Below are 16042 nucleotides of genomic sequence, written 5' to 3'. Positions count from 1 at the left end.
TATGTATGAAAGGTTTCCAGCCTTCACGACATTAAGTATAGCGTGACTAAAAAAGGGTAGGGAATGCAGCTGTAAATGCTTCATTTACAAGTCTGTTAACAGTGGGCAGAGTCCTCAGGTCCTCCACTTACAGGTTATTGGGTTATCTAGGTAAGCTGTTTATTCTAGGAACAATGTGCCCATGACATTGATCTGGATGGCAAGGAAAATGAAAGGACATATTTCTGCAAGTATTGGGCAGATCCTGCTAATATTGTAGGAAACAACTAAATGCACAGTCATAAGATTGCCCATATTCTGAGGAGATGTCTGCAACATATGTCATGTATCCAGGTCTGCAAGACTCATGTGATGTGAAGCATCACACTGGTATGACAATACCATGCAGCCTAGAAAGGACAGGCAAGATTTCACAGTGGTGATGTCCTAGTGGAATAAGAACCATTGTCTCTCAATGAACCTTTTGTTAGCCAGCTGTTCAAATGAGAATGTTAACAAAAAAGGACCTGTTCCATCTGAGCTGAATGTCCACTACACAATTAAAAAAACAGCATTCAACATAGTGAAAAAAAACGAATGGAAGAGACCTTTTAATAACATTTCTCAATGACAATGACATGGAAACATTTCCTGTAGCTATACTAAACCAAGCATCTTTAAAGTCATGAGATATGAGACTATTCCTCTCTATGACAACTGAATTACAGCAGATATAGGTCTCATCTTGAACTTAAAAAAAACAAAAACTTAGATTCGTAGGTACACAATCAGTTACCAGTCTCCTTTCCCCTACAGTATAAAAAATATCTGCTGTTGACTTCTTGCTCCTGTGCTGCACAGTGACACCAGAGAGCCTGCTTCTCAACATGTCTGGGGAGACAGGAATCCAACCCTGCTGAAGAGGAAACCAGCTGAGGCTTGATCCTGTGAAAGGATAAGTATCAAGATAGAGTCCTGAGGATGCTTACCCTGTGCTTAATGTTGAGTGACATTACCAAGCTGGATGCCTATCTGAAGAAGATTACAGAGAAGAAAGAACTGGCCTTGGTGATGAACACTCCTGGTGCATCAAAGACAAGAAAATAACCTGCTTCTCACTCTACGCTCCAAGTGCCTCTTCCTTGGAGAGGCCTGGTGCCAGGGAAATTTTGGATACTGAACAGAAGAACCTGCTCCACTGATAGGCCAAATAATGATACTGACATCTGACTATCCTTAGAGATGCCAGAAGAGCAAGTAGTGAGTTAGACGAGATCCCCAGTTCTTTCACCATTGAATACGGTGACTACATCAGTTTCAAAACTGGTGCTAAAGTATAATGGTATAAGAAAAAATTGTCTGGCTTAATTTCATTCATACCCTATTCAAAGAGGCATTTTGATATTCAATGAAGGTACAGAACAATTACAGCACTTTATCTGAAACCTTAGATACTGTGAAATTGCAATTGGCTGGCCAGAACAACAATCCAAAAAGATTGGTCAGATATCATAGGGCACAGAGCACTTCCATCAGTCCACACAGAATGGTGAAGGGGAGCAGAAACAATGTTTTCTGGACTCTGATCTTAGGTGACCATTCTGTAAGAAGAGGCTCAGGTTTGAAAACTTTTGTTTTGGTGCCAAATAGCAAGTGGCACATGCTGAACTAACCATTTGTGACTCATAAAAGCTATATAACTCAGGATTTAAAAAGAAACCTTTTTAGGGATTTCCTAGAGGAATACTAGCAGATCTGGAACATTACCAATCTGGAGCCTGAAAGTCTGGAATAAAGTACAGTAGCTAGTTCACACAACCCTTTTACAGACAGCAGAAAAAACTTGCAAGTATGTCAGTAGACAATAGCAAGCCATCCTAAGCTGAACAAAGTGGAGCAATGACACAGCAAGTAACCACTGAGGAGGAAAGCAAATGACTGTAAAACAAACAAACAAACAAAAAAACAACAAAACAAAACAAAACGAAGACAATTCCTGAGGACAGTACTGAAAAATGTGGAACAATTAAACCACAAGAAATATTCAACACCCAACCACTCTGTCTCAACAAGCAATTAAAAAGAACAGAAACGGTATTATGAAGATCTTTTATGCATTCGCTTCCTGAGCACAAGAGAAGACAGTGAATGAACAGGCACCCCCTTAAGAGACCCGTATAAAGTTGTCCAATCTCAAGGAATAGAATAGGTGCATTTTCACAAACGTGTGCACAGGCAGACTGTCACTTAGAGACAGCACAGTGGGACACATCTTGAGGCTTAAATGTTGGCACGTTTAAAGTCTGAATTACCCTGTCCTGTACAACATTTGTTTTGTGAATGCTCAGAATTTTAAACTTGAAGCTTGGTGTAGTGTTAATGTGTCTGTGAAAAAAAAAGAAAAAAGACTTCAGGATATATTCAGATTAACTTTTAGAGTGAAAATGAATGTGTACACTCCTTACATCTAATAAGGTAATAAGAGAAACAAGGAAAAAGAGCTACAAGAAACCAATTACTGCCTGGATAACTTAACACAAAATTTCCTTTGCTACCTTCAGTTTTAGTTGCATTCATGCTCGTCCATGGTGAACTTACAGAAGGGTTGGTAGAATAAATCAAGTTTTTCTCTAAGGGCAGCACAAAAATCATAATAAATACGAATATATTTATTTTTGAAACAACATGTTTATTGATACAAGAACTGTATGTGTGTTTGATACAATCTGCTTACAAACAGCAAGAGTCAATATTCTGATAGAAGTGAGTATACAATTCTGAAAACTTTTTACACGGCTCCTGAATACTGGGTAATATGAATAGACCTACAAAGTAATTTGGCTTTCATGCTGATATTCTAGTAATACTCAATAAAGATAATAATAAAATTCCTAATGTAGCTGTATTTCAGGTCAGCTCATTGCTATACTCTATTCAACTGGGGAACCCCACACAGAAGCTGATGAACTTGTCAGAATCAAGGGGAAGAGATTCTGTTGTAGTACACTCAAAAGGGGCTAATGCAGTACAACTAGAGATCTCAGGTTTTGATTTCTGTTGTCAATAAGTTGCTCAAAAGCAGAGCACAAATAGTATTACCAGAACAAGCAGTGCTTTAAGATAAATATCCATCTGCTTGATAAGACATATGACAAACTGCTGAATAACAGTTTTTCTGAATTAATGGAAATTGCTTACCTCATCATAATAAGCTCTCAGATCAGCTCTTTTAGATCGTAAGTCCCAGAGTACTACAGTCCCATTTTCATAGCCTATCAATAGCTGGGGGACGGAAACAGACACAATTATACTTTCAGATAAAAAAGGCATATACTAATATTGAAGTACTTCAGAGTTTTAAGATTTTTTTTCAAAATACATAAGCATTATAAAAAGAAAATGCCAAGCGGATGTGCAAGATTGTAGTTTACACATAATACCTGCTTTCAAATTATTATTATTTGATTATTATTTAATTATTATTAATTATTGACTGACAATGTAAGTTCTGATATGGAAATAAAACATGCTTTATACACCATTTTTTTCCTGCAAGAATATGTATGTGGATAGTCTTCACAATTTTATGCCTGTTGAGAAAAATACAAATATACTATGTTCCTCTCAGCTCTTATTTTCCTTGTCCCTAGGTTGAAGGGAAAACAGTTTGACACCCAAGAGATTACTTAAATAATGTAAAACCAAAGAGTCACCAGATTAAACTCTCACTCAGCTAAATATATTTCTTTAACTTCTGCCTTCTATTTCTTTAAAACATTTCGAAGAACTCCTCTTGCAGAAAATAAATGACTTACTTTTCCAGAAATTGAAAATAAACTAAGCGGTATGCTATTTTTACTTCTTCTAGAATTAGTATGTCATAAAATCATGCACACCTGAGACATACCAACAAGTAAGACTTGTCAAAGGATGAAAGAGGAGAAAAAAAATGCTCAGGAAAAAAATAAGAATGAACACAATGCATTCTCTTTATTTCTATTGAAAAGAACTAAATTATTCATCTGTCACTATAGTGAGTACCCTTCATTTGAATACAGTTCATTCCAGATCTTATGGAAGATATGAAGTCTGGTCTACTTAGGCATTCTGCAAATTGCCTCCCAGAGAGTCTGTTTTCCTAAGAATCTGTCTTTGGATGTGAAGACTGGGAATGACCATAATGGCAGACTTACATGTTTCGGTTATGGACTATTTTTATACATCTGGCAGTGGTAACTGTAATTGTTCTTTGTCCATAAATACACGGAGCACAGATTGCAGGCAAGAATTTACAGTTATTAAGAATTTGAGTGGAAGAATTACAAGACTATCTTTTAGTCTGTGAAGTCTTAGCAAAATCTTTGCTATCACTCACTTCAGCTTGCATGTCATTAAAAATAAAACTGCTGGACTTCTAAACAAAACATCATTTTTTTTTCTAAGTCAAATATCATCAATACTGCTGTATACAGAGTCTAGGAATACTCTAGTCTCTCAATCATACTAGATATGATTCTCTGTATTGCCAGGAGAGTATTCTTTATGTGGAGATGAATTACATGATCTGGGAATGACTTACAGTTAATATATTTAATACCTGAATAGGAACAGTATTTGATTATTTAAGAATTTTGCTCCTGAACAATATTCAAACTGTCTTGGAGAAATTCCAGAACATTTATCATTTTTTTCTCTGGACAGGTCCATATGGGATTCTGTAGCAGAGTAAATGTGAAACAACATTCCTGTTCTGAAAGCATACAGCTAACTGGATAGCACCAGTGTCAGGATGCCATATGGTATTCTGACATAGTAGATCGCCACTGGGGAAGTGTACAAAGTGCCTTACTGCAACTTCTTTTGCTGCTTGTGAAGTGATCCTAAAAAGAGACGACTATATCCAGGAGTTAGCAATCCACATAACAGCTAACCTGAGTATGTGCAGGCCTGTGCTGTGATATGGTGTGCTGCACATATTCTTTGACTGCAAGATAAACTTAGCCTGGTAATTGTAAAGGAGAAACCTGTAAGCAGCTCCCACTTAGTAATGGTAATTACAGTACCCGTGTGTCCCTGTCTTTATGATAATGTAAACCAGTATGTTCTCATGTGAACAGCTTTTTACTTGACAGTAGAATTGAAAAATAAATAAATAAATACATATATTTATATACCTCTGTAAGTAAATCTTTTAAGAGTTCTAAAGACCAAAATACTGGTGAACTTCTTCACAGATGGGATCAGCAGAGTGTGTTGTGCCCTTATCAGAGGCCACTCTGATGCTGCACAACTTGCAGCTTCCAGCATCTCAGGAATATAAGATTATCTATCTTCTCTTTTTCCTTTTTATATTAAATCCAATAAAATGTAGATAATGGATATCTTACAGAGTCTGAGTGCTTTTTTTTTTACTGTCTTCACTAGTGCATTACAGCTGGGTACCAAACCAGGTGGGTTTGGTTTGTATCTACCAGTATTCTTTCCATCTCAGTTTTCATACAAATATAATAAGGAAATGAATAGAAAAGCATTTAGTATGTGACCCTGTTTCATAATAAGCTTTTTTCCCAAGTGCAGCAGGCTTGCCTTTTGATTTGTATCACTCTTTTTGCAAAGTTATTGTGCTCCAGGTAATTACTAAAAAGGTTAAATACCTCCTGTCAGGGACAGCCTTCCACCTGATCTGTTGCTGAAATGCTTAATGCACAATGGCACTATAGAACTGCAAGATAAAAAGTACTGTGATTTCAGGGAAGAAGTTAAAAGATGAACAGATCTGCTGCATAGCCAGGAATTTCTCTCTCTTTCTCATTTGCTCAGATGGTAGCCATGCTGCTTAACTAATAGTCCTGTGGTATAACAAAGTCAGAATTCCATCAGGGTGAATGCGATTGGTCTCATTGCCAGTATATTCACAATGCTCTGAACTCTAACCTGCCGGAACTATAGAAAACTCAAATGTTCTCACTCCTCTTGACTATTGTAAGAGATCTGTAAGACAACCTCTATATCTGTACTAGTCAATATGGTGAAAAATAAAACACCCATAAATGCAGTTGGAGGAGAAAACAGAGAAACAAGAAAAACAAGTATGTATGAAAGGAGTCCAGGGAAAACAAACAAACAAACAAACAAACAAAAAAAAAAACAAAAAAAACACACACACATATTTAATTCCAATTGTGTTTCTGACACCCCATTTATCTTGCTTAATATGATTAAGAATCATAAAGAAGGCTGCATAGAATTTAAAGTATGGAGGAATCCTGGCACAACCTCCCTTGTCCAGTGGAGTTGCTCCACATTCTTTCTGACTAAATAAATCCTTATTACTGGAATGCTTTTGATGATGATGCTTAAGGGAAATATCTCCTTTACAATCAACAATCTGCATCTTGGTACATGCCACCCAGCCCCCTGGTAGCACAAAACAGCCATGGGGAGAAGATGGAAAGCCTGCCAAATGCACACTATATTTAGGTGTTATTAGATCTCAGAACACAGACTCAGAGATAGGAACTTTAGTCCACCAGCTAATGGTTAATAACATTAAACCTTTTCCTATTAAACTTTCTCTAGTTGCTGGGAAACTGCAGATCATTGGAGTTAATATCTTCTTCTGTGTCAGCAAGAAAAATCCTGTTTGCTACATATCTGCCACTTAAAATGTCTGTGTACTTCAGTCTGTTCCTAATGTACACTTACTCACTGATTTGGCAGACACAGTTCATGAAGTTAATCACTAGGTCCCCAAATTGCTCTTAAGTAGCACACTAATGCCCAAATTCTCTGTCGTCTTCCAACCACTGCTTGCTAGATTTGTGACAGAGACTGTCTCCAAAATCTGCCCTGATAGTTTGCCTGGAGGACACTCTGGAAAAAATTTGAATGGCAGAAGTCTTCTGGAATTACAGTCACTCTTCTGGCACAGAAAAACTGGTCATCAACTACTGAACTTTTTGTTTTTTTTTTTTTTTTTTTTTTTTTAATGAATATACAGCTGGCACACACATTCCCCTGGCTTTCAAAAAGAAATAAATGATTGTCCTAGCTTTGGAAAAATTTGTCTATGTTTTGGGGCTCTCAACAACTGAGTGCATCAATCCCATAGGGGAATGCTACTTGTTTACTTCAGGGAAATAAGCCCAGAACTGTAATCTGTGGAGTACAAGAATACCTGTATTTCCAGCAATGATTATGACTAAACTGTTACCCACTTTTTAATTTTTGAAGCATGTGTTAGGAATACTTATATCTGCTGCCACCTCACAAAGTGATTTGGGCAGTGAGCTTTCTTCCACCAACACCTTTCAGTGGTCTTTGGTCTACTTGAAGCTGAGGAGCTAAGCAAGATAAGTAGATTTGAAGCTGAGGAGCTAAGCAAGATAAGTAGATCTTGGAACAGCTCTATTACCTGTTTCTTAAGAACAGCTCTACTGAATTAAGCAAAAGGTCTACCTGTCGCAACAGGTAGGTCTTGTACTTAAATAGCCAAATTGAAATATCAAAGAATATGTGAGGAGGGTGAGTATTTATACTCTCCCATATTCTCACAGCCTGATTCAATGATAGCCAGCTTCTCAACTAGACATAACTCCAGTTAAAGTCATCTTTAATAACATTTTAGGAAAATTTGGTGAACCTCTTCCAAAACCCTCATATCGATTTCTCTTGTGTGAACTTTTCTTGTTCCCACATGTGACCCACACACATTTTTAGCACCTGCAGCACTACTTGGAATAGCTTCTACCCATTGCACATTTGAGAAGGCGCTTAAATGGCTTGTCTGGAATCCGGTTTTTGCCAGCTTCATTTGATACTGTGGTGGCAAAATTAGTAATATTTAAGATTTGGGAGTTTAGACTAAGAGTTTTTCCTAACAAAAAGAGCATTTATTTCAACTAAAAGCTGTGATTCCAAATCCCCACTTCTCAGCTAAAACGATACTGAGTTTATCCTCTTATAGTCTATAGGTTTCACCAAAAGCCATTTCCATATCATCACATATTCACTGTTTTATTGCCTCAGAATTGTGGCAGCTAACAAGCTACTTAAAGGAGTCCATCCCTCTCAGGGATGGATACCTGACTTTGTTAACATTGGAATGATTGGTTTTCCTCACTTTTTTTTTTCTTTCTATTTTTTTTTCTGAAACAGTATGTAGGTTGGGTCTCTGCAATCACTTGGCAGAGGACGGGAAAGCAGAGGGGCAGATGCTGTCCAAATGTTCTCTCACTATGATCATAATTCATAAAGCTTCTGTCTGAACTGTCTTAACTTGTACTTGTATTGCCAGATACCCAGAGTCCCTAGATCTCTGACAATATCCTTTTAGGGTTTGCATTGAAAGAGACTATGAACTCTTTCTACCCTCTTTGCAATAATTGGCATTTTCAAACTCAGAATCACAATCAGCTGCTTTCCACAATTAATTGCCTTGTCTGGCTTAGTTGCACCTCATATAGAAAACTTTGCCCCTTCTCTGTATTTATTCTAGTTCTTTTTGAGATAGGAAGACATGAGCTATACTCAGTATTCAGCAGGCATGTCAACTACGCATTTATGCAATAAGTTTTTTTTCTCCCCATTCATCTCCAAATAGTGCCTAATTGTGATTTGATCTTTTTGATCTCTACTGAGCACTGAACTGATATTTTTATTGAACTATCAATCATCATTCTAAGGTCTTGATACTAAACAGTAATAATCAGCTCAGACCCATTGTTTTATATGTAAAGTTAGAAATATTCTTTTCCTCCTCACATATCACTTCCCACTATTTACACTGAATACTTAACAAAAGACATTATTTAACCTGCCATTTTGCTTCTGAGTTTCTCAGTCCCTTAAGATCCAGCAAACCTTATCACATTACTGCTTACACTCTTTTCTAGGTTGTTTATAACTATGTTGAACAGCAAAAGTCCCAGAAGTTTGGGTTGTTTTTCTTTTTTCCATTTCCCCTTTCTGAAAAAAGACTGTTTTTTTCCTTTATTTTTTTCAACCAAAGTTTGATGTGAATTAGTTGAAAAATTTAGTTTATTTTTTCCTCTAATATTGGGTCTTTTCATCTGGAGCTGTCTTTTGATTCAGTGCTTCAAACTTCTCTTATGTCTCTGTGTACCTTTTACTGATATTTTCCAGTAAGTATCAAACTGCCGATTCCACATTCTGCAAATCTGCAAGTAACTTGTTAGCACCAATTTGTTCTTTATGCCACCCTCAGTCTATCAATGATATAAACAGCTGCACTGGGACAGTTTCAATGTGTCTTGCATTCCCTACTCTTTCTCCCCACAAACTTCTGATGTTTGTTTTTAATAGGGATCCACCTGATTTTGCTGTTGCGAGAGCCTTGTTAGTATGCCAGTAGTTCATCAGTGCCCAGATATCTCCAAAGTGCCCACTGAGCAACAAGCAACTGTATTTCCAAGCAGTAACAGAAATTCAGAATGCTTCTAGTTTACAATAACTATAGCTGTTACTTAAGTGAGACGCACTGTTGAGTAGATACACCATTTGTAAAACGCAGTCCCTTATAAATACTCACTGAAATGCAACTGGTGAAAGTGATCGAAAAGATAAAATAGTTAAATAGCTTAGTATTTTAGCAAAATGCTAAAAAAAATAAAAAGAAAAAACAACAACAAAAAAAACAAACAGTAGCAGCAAAGAAATAGAAACAGTTATGATAAAGCTGGCAGTCTGGCAATCAAATTTCATTTTGGAAAAGATACCACAGAAATAAAGCCGACTCAGATTTTGCCTCCTGATGGTATCAGTCACAACCCTAACACTCTAACTACTAGTTTTGCTTTCACTTCTTGACAGCTCTTTGCTATTCTCAGCTGCTCACAAACAGCAGCAAGTTCCAAATGGGGGTTGCTATCATTATTATTCTTGCATAAGAAGTGACTTATAAAATCTTATGAGAACTTACTATAATGCCCTCATAATAGCGTGCTTTTGCATATACCAAGGTCCTGACACAATTTTTACAATTTTTAGTCAATTCTTACTCTAGCAAAACTCACATTTATTTAATAAGGAACGATTTTGACTGGCTAGAAGTTTCAAAGGATGTTGTCTGTATCACAGATTTTTACTCATTAACATTGTCCAAAGAGATATATATTTTTTTTAAACTGGAAAACAGTGACCTTACAAATATATAATGAAAGCAAATAATATAATTAGCGAATAAGAAAAGAGAAAGAGCTATTAAGGTCAATGAAGGCTATGAAATGTTGCAATATTTTTTATCATTAGCTGTACTCACTTTTCCCTCATCTCTTGGGCTGTCACTTAAATGTACAACTGGCCCAGGGTGAGTCTTTGTGGATCTGCAAAACAAAAATCAATTCAAATCTGTGAATTTTTTCTTTGCTTGAAAAGCTAGATGCTTATCTTAATTGCTAGGTATGTTAACACGTATCTCCAATAATTTAAAAGCCATTCTAAAAAGTCCAAAGGGGAATATTGTTATCTGAAAATAACCCATACATTTTCATGTTCAACTCTACTTCCTTTTTGCCCTGTTAAAGCAAAGATTCTCTATCACAGATGAATGCTTTCTTCTTCTTCTCTTTTTTTTTTTTTAAATTTAAATCTCACTTTTCGACCTATTACAGATTTTTTCCCTATTTTCTAAAGCTTTTTCTGCCTTTTCTGTTGTCCATTCTCTCTTTCTGCCCTCCCTGCTTTCTTGCCCGATTTCAAGGCCAATCTGTCAAAGATTTACAGTCTCCACTGGATTCTTTTCGGTAACTAATAACCTGCTCCAGGGAGGGCTTTCCATGGGCTGCAGCTCATTCATGAAATACTCCTACTGCTTCAGTGAGGGGGCCTCCACAGGCTGCAGCGTGGGGAATTGCTCTGACATGGTCCTCTCTGTGAAGATTTTTGAACTGCCGTCTTTTCTGAACAGAACTTTAGGCCCTGGCAGTCATACAGAGAAAGAAGACAAGCACTAAGCCCACAAAGCTTCAGGCTATTTGAATGGCTGCATAGCACAGGACCTTTCTTTCACCTAGGGTCTGGGGTCAGAGCACACATCCCCTGAAGTTCATGTAAGGATCTAGACTTGCTGTCCCTATTTATATGTCTGGGTCAACAATGGTCACCAGGAAAAGAAATATGGCATGGCAGGTATGGCAGGGCCCATAAAGTTTTCCTGGAAACCACATCTAAAATGACATAGGCTACAAACTGAAAAAAAGTTTTGCAAGAAAATTAAAGAAAGATTAAAACAAGGTTCTCCAGCCAAACTACTCAAAGGAATTCCATAAATTAACCACGTTATTCTTCTTTTGGCTCAAATACTGAACTATAGCAAAACTGGCCTCAAAACATTTTATACTACCAAGTCAGACTCTAAATCAAGATTGAGAATGGTTTGCAGAAAACTCTAGTCACCTTGAACATTAAAATATCGCAGAGTAATCCATATCGTCCTTCCCAAAGCAGTCACCTAAAAGCCGAACAACCTTCCAAAACTATACCCCATTCCTTTACAAGTATTTTAACATTACTGCTAGCTGCATACACAAAGCTAGTGGCAATATGGCAAGACATTCACATGGCGAACCTTCTCCATGAGATGATCCCCTGCCACCATCTTCAGCTTTGTCAGATCATGTTTCCACAGATACCTGCAGCATGTTACTTTGCTACATGAGGTTGAGATGAGCAAGGCTTCCACAATAGCAATTTGCAGCATATCCTAGCATGGAAGTGAGATCAGCAAGAAAGCAGGGGAAAAACTGTTTATACAGTAACATTCTGTACAGGCTGTCTTTAACAGTGCCAGCAGCAAGTACCCATTTGGTTGGAGTCATGGCAAAGAACCATTTGTGCAGAGATGCAGGCAGCAGGAGATTTGGCTGTCATTTTTATCCAAGCCAACTTGCCAAAGAAGACCCTGCAAACTGAGTTGCTGCTTCTTAGTAACCTATACTGAAATAAAAAAAAAATAATTTCCATACCACCAGACCTGGAAACAGGCAGGGTAGATAGGCAGTGACAGCGAATTGAACAGTGAGATGAGGGTAATTGCAAACTGGGCTTAGGCCCACAAATATCTTGTACTGCTAGTCCTCAGGGAATAAATATGACAACTGGGGACATTTTAGCCTGCTTTGAACTTTGTTTCTGACATAGATTCACCTATTTGGACTAGTTGGTGTATGGTGAAGGAAAGAACTAGATCTGTTTGGGGTACATGCTGCCCATGCCATACAGTGCAAAGTAGGAAGAAAAAGAATAAGAGGGAAATTTGGGAAGAGTGGGAGGCAGCATAAAGAATTTTACTTTTTTTTTTTTTTTTTGCCAGATAAGAACCACTCCAATACACTGTGAATTCACTTTTCTCTCCCTTTGTGCCTGGCTATAAACACTGCTTCTCAATATTCAAAACCAGTGCAGTTAGTCAGGCAACACTATGCTGGTCAGTGTGACAGAAGAGGGGGAAGAGCCAAGCAAACATCAGGCATGAATAAGCTGGCAACAGATGAAATGGTGCAAGGAGTACATGCAGACATGCTGGCTGGCTGGCAATACATGCAGGTTTTGGTCAGTTATTCCAGCCCATTGAGCCGACCAGTATGCAGGTTGGGTAAAATGGCCATACAAGTGTTGGCATTTGACCAGGAATGTTGGCAGAATTGGGGTAAATGGAGGGAGCAAAGAAAAGAGCATATCATCTTTCTAAGATATGGGCTGATCCCATTCAAACTGCTCTTTGTATCTACTTATTGTAAAAGTCAAGAACAACTTAGATGTATTTGCACAAACACTGTTTTCTTTTTAAGATACATATTATGTCATTGCTTACTAAAGAACACATTTATTTTGTGTAGAAGCAAAGTGTTACATGAGTTGTAGTCACTCTACATTACATCTAACTTTACAGTAATTATACTTTCATTGTCACTAACTAGTGCTTCCTCTATAAATGATACAAAGCTGTCTTTTACTACCAGTCTTATTTTTATCTTATATTTTTTCAGAGATGATTTCCATACTGAGACCTCAGCTAAAAGGGGTGTTCTTCACTAATACAATACTTTTTCCTACCTCATCCATTTCTCTACCTTGAATCTATTGTACTACAGTAGTTGGAGGATCCTGGGAGGTTTGCCACCTGAAACAATGCAATAAAATTTCTTTTTGCTTTTCAAGATATTAGGCACCTTTTGTTTCTTTCAGGAGTAATTTCAGTTTTATTATTAGGTTCCTAGCTATTTTGTCTATTTTGCTGAGTAAGAGCTTCACTCATTATCAGAAAAGTTAATACCAACCACAGCACACTAAATTTGGGAGATTTTATTTTTCCTTATTCCGTTCCTTTATATTTATATAAGTATTCCCTTAATATTTATATTATTTTACTCTTCACTATTGTAATAATTTACTTGTTCTGTATTATAACTGACTAGGTCAGGTTTCTTCCATTTTCTTCCAATTTTATTATTTTAGTCTAACTAGTATTTCACTCTATCAAGAGACTCAATGAAACATTGTTCTACTTTCAAACCTACGCTAGAAGTCTTAGGTTCAATTCTTGTTAGCTCTTTTATGTGAAACATTGGATGAAGGAGGCAAGGTGTTTGCAGTGGGGAGGCTGCAGGGGTGCCCTCTGTGAGAAGAGGCCAGGGGCTGCTCCATGCTGGATACAGCCAACTCCAACAGACCCAGTGCAGGATGCAGCTGAGTCTTGTGGCACTTTGGGTAAAAGGTACTTCAGAAAGGGCAAAATGCTGCACAGGCAATAAGAAGCGAGGAAAAAAGGCGTGAGAAGTCCTGCAGACACCAAGATCAGTGAAGAAGGAGGGGGAGGAGTTGCTCCAGGTGCCAAAGCAGAAGTTCCCCTGCAGCTCATGGAGAGGACCATGGTGGACCAGGCTGTCCCCCTGCAGCCCAAGGAGGATTATATCAGAGCAAATCTCTGCACTGCAGCCTGTGGAGGCCCCCTCACTGAAGCAGCTGAGTATTTCCTGAATGAGCTGCAGCTCATGGAAAGCCCAACCTGGAGCAGGTTTATCCTGAAGGACTGTAGTCCATGGGAAGGACCCACTCTGGAGCAGGGAACAGTGTGAGGAAGAAGTGGCAGGGAGGAACTGTTACGGACTGACTGCAACCCCCACTCCCCATCCCACAGTGCTGCTTCAAGTTTTGTCTTAATTTCTCACTGTCCAATTCTATTTTTAAATGGCAATAAACTAAATTCTGAGTTGAACTGAGTCTGTTTTGCCCATTGATAGTAATTAGTAATCAATCTCCCCATCTTTATCTCAACCCACAGGCTTTTACATCTTATTTTCTTCCCCTGTCCTGCTGAGGAAGGGGAGTGAGAGAATGGTTGGGTCAGGATCTTGCAGTCAGCCAGGGTCCGCCCAGCACAAATACCCTGATCACTTAACAGCTGTCAGCTTTGATTATACATAGGCAAGAGGAAACAGTCTACTAAGTTTGGCAGTCATAGTACTAACTCTGTCAGGAAATAAGTAAGAATCTGTTTCAAATAATTGCAGAGCCTAAAACTCAATTCAGACTTGCCATCACGGATAACATCACACATGGAGTTGCTGGGGTGATGACAGCTGATGTTCCTAAAGCATTTTGAAATTGAAAAGCCTGCTACCCAGCAGTACTTCTGCACTACCTTTCCAGGGCTCCAAGAAATACTGTTTTTTTTATACAAATCAAGCAAACCATTTTCATTAAAACTGATACCTCTTTGGACTAACCAACAAGGAATATCCACAAGGTGCAGCACAAAGCTTTTGGTTTGGTTTGGCAAAGGACACACATAGTCAGTCCCATGTTGGGGGAGATGTTCTGGGGGCATACACTGGTACAAAATAACACCATTTTCAGATGGAGCAGGAAAAAAATATGCATGAAAGGATAATAATTTTCCATTGTATATGGCCTTTCCCTTGTTCCTCTGAACCAGCCATATGGCTGGATTCAGGAAAGACATGACAAATCTTCTCTGGCAAGACATCTTTCTCGCTTCTCCTGAAGTGATGTTATCTCTCTCCCAGTGAAGGGCTGTGGCTAAGAGCCCAAAGCTAGCCCTCTGTGCCACACATTAAGACTAGGAATAGTCACATATGCCAAAGGCAGCCCAATGCCTTATGTGACATGCATCTTATTTTTTCCTCAAGGAAAGTATATATAAATAGAAATAGCAGCAATGTTTTTTGGAGCCCTAGAGAAGTGTTGCATGCAAAAGGACTGCCAGGCACTATAATCAATTTCTCCTAAGTGTAGACATCAAGACTGCACTACAAGTAAGATTATGTGAAGCAATTATTTAGTTAACTATATTATATCAATGAGATTAGTTTACAAAACTCATGAAACACTATCAGAGCTACAGACACAGTAATTACTACTTTCATACTGTAGATAACACTGCATGTAGAAATGTCTACACATGAAAACATTTTGCCTCATGTAGCTTTAGTATACATAAAATGTTTTGTTTCCCCTTACTACTGTTAGAGTAGGTTTGTCAAGAAGATTGGAAAGTCATATGCTGCCATTGTAGAACAGCAAAGAAAGAAAAATGTTGGTGAATTAAATTAAAAGCAAAGGCAGAGATACAACAGCTCCTGGAAAGGATGAAAAGGTGCTGGGAAACCAACCAAATTTGAAGCTATCTTGAATAAAATACACTGCTGTTGATGCCAGATACTTTTGTATAGGCATTTCTTCAAGCTGTCTTTAAGACACCATATAAAAAGTAGATCCTAGCCCTAGAGAAAGGGCAAAATACAGAAGAAGCAGTAGAAGAAAATAAGGCGTAAGTGAAATAATTGAGCAGAGAATTCCCCAAATACTAGCTCGGCTACAGCTGAGAGTGACTGAGAGAATAAAACTCTGCAAAGATATGAGAAGAATAAAAAAGAAAGCCAAGTCCATACATGGCAGAAAGAAAAAAAAATAAGGTTAAGTTCCCAAAATATAATCTATGATCTGCAGTAAAAAATTCCTGAAGCAAAAGCTACCTTGAACTGAGCAAGAAAGAACCAACTAATGATATAAAATTCTGCAA

General features: G+C 37.9%; 1 protein-coding gene across 10 annotated transcripts in view; it reads right to left on the bottom strand.

Moving 5' to 3' along the window:
- The window catches only part of STXBP5L (syntaxin binding protein 5 like), a 203018-nt gene that overhangs the window by 83664 nt on the left and 103312 nt on the right, over positions 1-16042 (bottom strand). For all 10 annotated transcript variants that reach the window (XM_040571976.1, XM_040571997.1, XM_040571986.1 and 7 more), the window contains 2 exons: positions 10259-10322; positions 3178-3261 (listed from right to left, as the gene is read on the bottom strand). In XM_040571976.1, the coding sequence (XP_040427910.1) occupies positions 3178-3261; positions 10259-10322 (148 nt within the window). The remainder of the gene's footprint in view (positions 1-3177; positions 3262-10258; positions 10323-16042) is intronic.

This window comes from Cygnus olor, chromosome 1 (genome assembly GCF_009769625.2).
Source record: "Cygnus olor isolate bCygOlo1 chromosome 1, bCygOlo1.pri.v2, whole genome shotgun sequence".
Taxonomy (NCBI): Eukaryota; Metazoa; Chordata; class Aves; order Anseriformes; family Anatidae; genus Cygnus; species Cygnus olor.
This window is presented reverse-complemented; position numbering and strand designations above follow the sequence as displayed.